The 9226-nt window shown below is 42.8% G+C and overlaps 1 protein-coding gene across 1 annotated transcript; it reads right to left on the bottom strand.

The window, feature by feature from the left end:
* Window positions 1–15: 15 nt before the first annotated feature.
* Window positions 16–3655, bottom strand: LOC143302364 (toll-like receptor 2). Its single transcript, XM_076617010.1, has one exon. It carries the CDS (start codon window positions 3042–3044, stop codon window positions 849–851), a length of 2196 nt encoding a protein of 731 aa, XP_076473125.1. The 5' UTR covers window positions 3045–3655; the 3' UTR covers window positions 16–848.
* Between the last annotated feature and the right edge of the window lie 5571 nt (window positions 3656–9226).

Here is a 9226-nt window from a genome sequence, read left to right as displayed (position 1 = left end):
ACAGTCCAACGCTTTAACCACTCGGCTATTGCGCCCGTCAGATGATACCCACTCAAACCTGGGTGGAGTGGAGTGAGGAAAACTCGGAGTGCAGCGCCCTTCCCAAGGACATGACACCATACCGAAACGGGGGCACACCATATCTGCATAGCATTCTGTCACCAAGCAACAATGTTTCACAAAAAAAAAAAAAATAAAACGTACATTTGGAATCAAGTCAGATACGAGAATGGCAATACAACAAAGAATTACATTTCAATCATGTTTATAGAAACAATGCTCTACGACTCCTTTAAAAAAAAAAAAGCATTTCTAACGAATGGTTAGAATCAAAATTAGAGCATGCGGGTATCATGGTATCGTGGAAGTCAGTCGTACTAATTTGACACAAAACGTCGATTACACATATACTATATACTTTTTTTTTTGCGTTTTGAAGCTATCTTCTTGCTCCATTGCGGACATCAGGCATTATTTTATTTTATTTTTTTTAGTGAGATGAACATTTACGGGCAAAGCCATAACCCAGTAAAACAGTTAAGTGCAATACTTCTTTCACAAAGTTTTTAGAATGTTCATTCATTTCCCTTGAAATAACATCAAATGTCGCAGTCCAAGACATGACAGCTAAGAATGTCAATGTCAATAGTGTCATTTTACATTTGAATGCCACAGCTACATGTATTTCGTGGTACCATAAGATATTTTCATTGCATGCATTCAACACATGACGGCACTCAGATGTGATATGTAGGGGAACCTGCTGTCACATACAAGTGTATGTGAGTGCTGGGCACATAGACTCCATCGCGTTTCACAGTCACGCACACCACAAACACGCTCACAGCCTACACGTGGTTCTGTCCACGAGGCAAGATTTCACGCAGAGCGAGATGCAGACGTCTCCAGAACGAGGCTACAGCCTCCTCACCCTCGTCCTCACTCCACTGAATATACGTCGTCGTTTTCAACACTGCCTTCATGGCTGACGTCATATCACGTGACATGACGTCATCCACACACACGACGATCAGGGAGTCATCGACATCCATGACGTGAGTCAAACACACAGACAGTTCGAACTGACACCACTGGCTGCGCAGGAAGTTTGCAGAGAAGACCATCAGAACTTTCCTGCTGCTGTCCACGCTGTGCGCGATGTTGTCCACGATGTGTCTGCCCGGGAGGAAGTCTCTCTCGTGCACACACAGCCTCAGGCCAAGCTCCGCCTCCAGTCTGCCCATCAGCTGCTGCCTGACCCAGGGAAGGTCCTCAGAGGCGTACGACACGAAGACATCGAAGTGAAAGTTGTCGGCCTGGAGACGCTGTCTTCGGAGATTGTCCCGGCCACGGAACAGCTCGTAGAGCAACAGGCGGAAGTGCCAACGGTAGCGGAAAATGAGCGACACCATCGTCAGAGAGACGACAACAAGGACGTTGATCTGAATGAGGAGAAGGCTGGTTTCCCTGCTCAGCACACACGCCTGTTCAGCCATGGAGAAGTCAGCCAGTGTCATTTCCGGGACATTAGAGCATTTGTAATCAGTGATCTTTTCCTCCAATCCTGTAAAGAGTTCAAGATCAGATTTAAACCAGTCTTGAAACCACAGCAGCTCGCAAGAACATTCCAATGGATTCAAACCTAAAGTCAAAGTTTTTAGCCTTCCACGCAGTCCTTCTCCAAATGTGTTTTGGGTGATTGATTTTATCCTGTTATTGTGCAGATACAACAGTGTGAGGCTTTGTAAAGAATCAAAAGCTCCATCAGGAATGTTTGAAATGATGTTGTCTTGAATATACAGTCCCCGTAAACGACGTAATCTTGAAAAGGTTTCATTGGAAAATGAACCCAATCCAGTGTACTGAAGAGACAAATAAACCAATGATTGCAAATGTCGAAATAATCCATTAAACCTTTGATCGTCAACGTTCATGAAATTGTTTGATATCAGAATCAGATCTGTCATTCCATAGCAGTCAGCAAACGGATGTTCTCCAACGTTGTTAAGATCATTGAAATCTAGCTGGTTATAACTGAGGTCGAGGTATTGGAGATGAGGATTTTGAAAAGCATTATCCTCTATCCTTGTCCTTCCTGAAGCAGTGCCCGAGAAACTGTACTGGTGTTGTAGATAAAGTGTTTGCAGGGCTGGGAAGTTTTTGTAGCTAAACGCCCCTGTGGGGAACACTTTGATGTGATTATAAGACAGATACAGATCCGTCAACCACGGAAGACAAATATCAGAGCTGGAGAGAGTGTGAATGCGATTGTGCGACAGTCGGAGGAAGGTTAACAGAGGGAACATGGATTCCCCTCCAACACAGGTTTTCGGGAATGCTCGCAGTGTGTTACCCGTCAGGTCTAGGTCCGTAAATAAAATCGGACACGATGATGTAATATCCTGGAAGTCACAGTCAGAAAGCTTGACATGTTCCAGATAGTTAAAGTTACAGAAGCCGTCCAGGTGATAGGAACCACCATATGGGTTAGAGCTAAGATCGAGATGAGACACAAGTGTTGTCATGTTTTGGAAAAGGCCCACTGGAGGGGGAGAGAGGTTGCAGTTCTTTGCCTCCACCTTTCTTAAGCTCTGTATGGACAGTACTTCTCGCAGAGATTCAATCTGCAATTCCTTGTTGTTATTCAAGTTTAAAAAATTCAAATTCTTCATCTTCTCAAAAATATACCTTGGTAGCCATGTAAACTTGTTGGATGACAAGTGTAAAGTATAAATGTTGGTCAAGTTTTCGAAAATGTTTCTGGTGAGAATATTCGAGGAGAAGTTGTTGTGAGACAGGTCCAGATAAACAATGTTATCAGGCAGGCTAGGAATGTGCATCACTTGTGCCAGACGACCAGAACAGTTCGCAGAGAGTCTTGTACACAGACACAAGCCCTCTCCACATGGTACCCCTGGAGGGGGGTCTGTTTCCGTGGCTGTTGACACTCCAGAACCCAGAACACCGAAGGTGGCAAGAGCATGTACAAGGAATGCGGCAAAAAGGAAAACCCGACCATCGTGACAGACATGTATTTGGGCCATAGCTGAATGTTGATGGTCACTACTTCACTGCTGCACTCAACAGGAGAACTGTCTCCTAATATAGGCTGCTGAACGATGTAAAAATGACCCACAACTGCACAAAAATATAGTCCCGAAAAGCCAATACAGCAGTTCGGTCACAATTGTTTTCAAAATTAATGTTCGTCATTTGGTCAGAATTCCAGTCGTTATTCAGACTGTTTGGCTCAGACATTTAAATGAATGTCAAGCTAGTCCGGGCAGAATGTATGCGCATAATAAAAAAAAAAACAACAAAAAAAAAACCCAAACAACTGAGTTTGTGAACGTGACAGACAACTTCTTGCGCCCTCAGATAACATCCGGTGTTTGTGCCTTAGCCGTCTAAAAAGCCCAATTTCGTTTCTTTCTCTTTTTTTTTTTTCAGAATGTTGATGAACACTATTTCACGGCTCCACTCAATAGAACATATGTCTCCCAGCGTAGGCTGCACAGCAAATTAAAACTTACAGGCTACAACTGTATCAAAATAGGATCCCGACAAGCCGTAGAGGCTATGGTATGAATGTAAGTCAGTGTCTCACGTGAAGTGACCACTAATTCCGGACTTGGAACAGGTTAAGCAACTCTGTAAAAACCGTGATGACAACCCTGTGACGTGGGTATGACTCATGCGCTTGTGGGCACTGAATGCGCGTGCGAATTAATGTTGAATATTTACCGCGGGCAGACAGACAGACAGACACATACATGCACGCACACACACACACACACACACACACACACACACACACACATACACGCACACACACACACACACACACAGATATTCAAGATTCAAAAACTTTATTACTCAAGGATAAAGATTTTAGGCATTGCCTAGTCTTCCAATTTGTCCTTGTGACAACAAAAACAGTAACGATAAGACACAACGATAATAACAATAGTAAATACTACCACTACCACTACCACTACTACTAGTACTACTACTACTACTACTACTACTGATAATTATAATACTAATCAACAGACCATCATCATCATAAAAAATATAATGAAGGGAACACTGTCACACACTCACCACCACCCACCCACACACACACACATATGCACACACTCATCCCCAAACACACACACACACACACACACACACACACACACACACACACACACACACACAGAGAGAAGCGAGAGAGCGAGATAGGGGGGGAGGGGGCAGATGAGTCTTATTCTACTTTTTCTTAGGTTTATTTAGGAAAGTGGCAAAATGGTTAAGACGCTCATCCGCCAATACAGAGAATCCGAGAGGGTCTGGGGTCGATTCCCGCTCTCCTCCTTTCTTCCAAGTATGACTGGGCAAATGGAACTGAGAGTCTAGTCATTCGGATGAGTGGAGTGATGGCCTAGAGGTAACGCGTCCGCCTTGGAAGCGAGAAAATTAAAGTGCGCTGGTTCGAATCACGGTTCAGCCGCCGATATTTTCTCCTCCCCCTCCACTAGACCTTGAGTGGTGGTCTGGATGCTAGTCATTCGGATGAGACGATAAACCGAAGTCCCGTGTGCAGCATGCATTTAGCGCACGTAAAAGAACCCACGGCAACAAAAGGGTTGTTCCTGGCAAAATTCTGTAGAAAAATCCACTTCGATAGGAAAAACAAATCAAACTACACGCAGGAAAAAATACAAAAAAAAAAAGGGTGGCGCTGTAGTGTAGTGACGCACTCTCCCTGGGGAGAGCAGGCCGAATTTCACTCAGAGAAATCTGATGTGATAAAAAGAAATACAAATACAAAAAATACAAATAAACCGAGGTACCGCTTGCAGCACGCACTTGGCGCACTGAAAAAGAACCCAAGGCAACGACAGTGCTGTCCATTGTTGAAAAAAAAAAAAAATCCACTCTGACAGATACACAAAGATATATGCATGCATACACCAGGCCTGATGAAGCGCGTCTGCTCAGCAGATGTGGTGTAGCGTATATGGATTTGTCCGAACGCAGTGACGGGCGCAATAGCCGAATGGTTAAAGCGATCTCCCAGGTTAACATATGTGCAGACCTGCTAGTGCCTGAACCCCCTTCGTGTGTATACAGCAAGCAGAAGATCAAATACGCACGTTAAAGATCCTGTAATCCATGTCAGCGTTCGGTGGGTTATGGAAACAAGTACATACCCAGCATGCACACCCCCGAAAGCGGAGTATGGCTGCCTACATGGCGGGGGTCAAAACGGTCATACACGTAAAAGCCCACTCGTGTATATACGAGTGAACGTGGGAGCTGAAGCCCACGAACAAAGGAGGAGGAGGGGGGGGGGGGTCCGAACGCAGTGATGCCTCCTTGTGAAATTGAAACTGAAACTGAAACTATTGCATATTCACTGGCATGGTGATTCGGACACCTTCGCTTTAATTCTTTTCAGTTTCAGTTTCAGTTTCAGTAGCTCAAGGAGGCGTCACTGCGTTCGGACAAATCCATACACGCTACACCACATCTGCCAAGCAGATGCCTGACCAGCAGCGTAACCCAACGCGCTTAGTCAGGCCTTGAGAACAAAAAAAGAAAAAAAGGTGAATAAATAATAGATGAGCTTACATAAATAAATAGATAATAATTATAATATAAAAAGGTAGTAGTAATAATAATAATAATAATAATAATAATAATAATAACTAACTAACTAACTAACTAACTAAATAAGACAACAATGATAATTCTTTTCAGCATGCACACATAAACTATCAATGGGAGTGAAAAATGGATGAGAGATTAAACGCTGGGAAACATGGGTGGTATTAACCCTTTCACTGCCAGTCAATTTAGAGTACCAAATTCCACTCGTGGTATAAACACAGAAAAAGACAGTGGCTGCGGATTCCCCCTTGCAATGTATTGAAAATATGGCCTATCCTACCACCGAACATTAAGAGCAGTAGGTTCATGGATAAAAGACAAATGAATGGTCACCTTTCAGTGACATGGGTCCTCTATCTACCACGAATGTGCATAAATGCGAGCTTGGCGATGAAAGGGATAAGGAAAAAAAAAAACAACAGTTGAGTGGATGAACATTGGATAGAAAATGAGTGTTTGCCTACGAGCCTGTGTGAACGAATGTGTGCGTGTGTTCGTTCCTTCCTTTTCACTACAAGATGAAATGGAAAAACAACAACAACAAAACACACACGCCCCCCCCCCCCACACACACACGCCCACACATACACACACACACGCACGCACGCACGCACGCACGCACGCACACAAACTCACACACACACACACACACACACACACACACACACACACACTATATATATATATATATATATATATATATATACTTGTCTGTCTATTTTTCTAACTTTAAACTTTCTCTGTCCATCTGACTTTCTGTCTCCTTTCCATCTCTCGACTGTTACCTTTACCCGTCTGTCTGTTCTCTCTCTCTCTCTCTCTCTCTCTCTCTCTCTCTCTCTCTATATATATATATATATATATATATGTGTGTGTGTGTGTGTGTGTGTGTGTGTGTGTGTGTGTGTGTGTGTGTGTGTGTGTGTGTGTGTGTGTGCATGTATATATATATATGTAGCTTTCTCTCTCGTTTTTCCTCTCTCTCTTTTCTTCCTGAATTAAGTTAATGATGTAAGAGTGTCGCATTGCATGTTGTAATCGTGTCAGTATCATATGTAAATTTATTGCTATTTACGCTTGTATTATTTCTGTTGTTGTTGTTGTTGTTCTCGGTAGAATTTTTGTGTATTTCTTGTAATTGTTTATTTCCATATATCTTTTCCAGACCCCCACTTCCCCCATTTCTTCCTTTTTAAATTAAAAAAAAAAATCTTCTCTTTTTTATGAGGGCAGGATGTAAAAAAGCTGTATTCTTTTACCCTCAATAAAGATCATTTTGACTTGACTTGACTTGACACACACGAGGAAAAACATAACACACCCCACGTGCATGTAGATGGACAAATATACTTGTGTCATACACATAAAAACCCACTCTGTGTATATACGAGTGAACGTGGGAGTTGCAGCCCACGAACAAAACAAAGGCTCATACCCCGAAAAAAGACTATTTTCGAAAGAGAAAGGGAAATATTTTCACCCGTAAATTGTGTGTGTGTGTGTGTGTGTGTGTGTGTGTGTGTGTGTGCGTGCGCGTGCGTGTGTGTGTGTGTGTGTGTATTTGTGTGAGTGCGCGCGCGCAGTCGCATACATATGTGTGCGCTTTTACAACACGAAAGCAATGAATTGATTATTTCGTTGTTTGAAAAGAACAAAGAAAGAAAGAAAGAAAGAAAGAACACAAATGATTGAACAAACAAACAAACAAACAAATAAATAAACGAACAGATAAATGAATAGATAAATCAATCAATCAATCAATAAACAAATAGAAAAAAAAATAAAATAAAAATAAATAGATAAGATAGATAAATAGAGAAATACATACATCTTAAACAACCAGTTAACTAAAGCAAACAAACGAAGAGATCAAGAAAGAAAGAAAGAAAGAGAGAACTATAGAACGAAAGGACACAAACATTTCCTCAGTGCGACGCGCGAATGTCCGTCCTGGTTCAATGTCTACTGATGACTTCCTGTTTTTCTTCCTCTGCGCTGTTCTTGAAACACTGTGTGAACCGGATTGTGTCCCATGGCGCACATACTATACTATACTATACTATACTATGCTATGCTATGCTATGCTATGCTATGCTATATTGTACTATGCTATGCTATGCTATACTGTACTAGGCTATACTATGCGCGTTGAGGTACGCTGCTGGTCAGGCATCTGCTTAGCAGATGTGGTGTAGCGTATATGGATTTTTGCCCGAGCGCAGTGACGCCTCCTTGAGCTACTGAAACTGAATCTGAAACTATACTATGCGATATTATACTGTACTATAATATGCTATACTGTTCTATGCTATACTACGATATGCTGAACTGTACTATGATATACTATACTATGCTATACTATACTGTACTGTACTATGCTATACTGTACTATACCATGCTATACTATGCTATACTGTACTATACTGTACTATGCTATATTATGATATGCTATGCTACACTATACTATGCTATATTATACTGTACGATGATATACTATGCTTACTGTACTGTACTGTACTGTACTGTGGTGTACTGTACGATACCAGCACGCCCAGTGGAGGTTAACGTTCACTCAGAACACTGCCGCACCACTCACTTTCAGTTGTATATATCGGGGGTGGGGGTGGGGGGTGGGAGGGGGGATTTCTTCTTCTTCTTCTTCTTCTTCTTCTTCTTCTAGTATTAGGGGAATTTCTCTATTTCTTCTTCTTCGTCTTCTTCTTCTTCTAGTATTATCTTGTATTACGAAATCTGCAGCTTTGATAAGCAAGGGTTAATCAGTGCGTTAGTTGGAGAACTATACTTCAATAAAGCGGTGAACATAGAGAAAAACCAGACGCGCATAATAGGCACCTGCGCTCACGCGTACACACGCATAGACACGTGTACGCATCCACACACGCGCGCGCGCGCGCGCAGATACACACACACACACACACACACACACACACACACACACACACATGCACATACACAGATTCACATATTCACATTCATACTCACAAACACACAGCCTCATGCACACAGACAACATACACATTAAGACACACGCTGCACAGATAGATATAGACACATAGGCACACAGACACAATCACAGACACACAGACACACACACTCACACACACACACACACACACACACACACACACACACACACACACACACACACACACACACACACAAACACACACACAAGCTTACATGTACAAACACACACACACACATACACAGGCACACATACACATTAAGACACACGCTGCACAGATAGACGGAGACACACAGACACACAGAGATACAATCACACACGCACACACACACATACACACACACACACACACACACACACACACACACACACACACACACACGCGCGCGCGCGCGCGCGCTTCTCAGGTCATTGCAGGGGAGGTGTAGAACACACTTCTATCTCTCTCTCCCACACTGTATCAGCTGTGTCAGCGGTAAAATCTGTGCCGTGGTGTTCCGTATCATTGAGGTCAGTGGGCCTGTGTTTCCTGTTTGTATCTTTCTCTCTCCGTATGTCCGTCCGTCCGTCTGCATTTGTTTC

The sequence above is a fragment of the Babylonia areolata genome, chromosome 29, assembly GCF_041734735.1.
Source record: "Babylonia areolata isolate BAREFJ2019XMU chromosome 29, ASM4173473v1, whole genome shotgun sequence".
NCBI lineage: Eukaryota > Metazoa > Mollusca > Gastropoda > Neogastropoda > Buccinidae > Babylonia > Babylonia areolata.
Note: the sequence above shows the minus strand (reverse complement) of the source record. Positions and strands in the feature narration are given on the sequence as shown.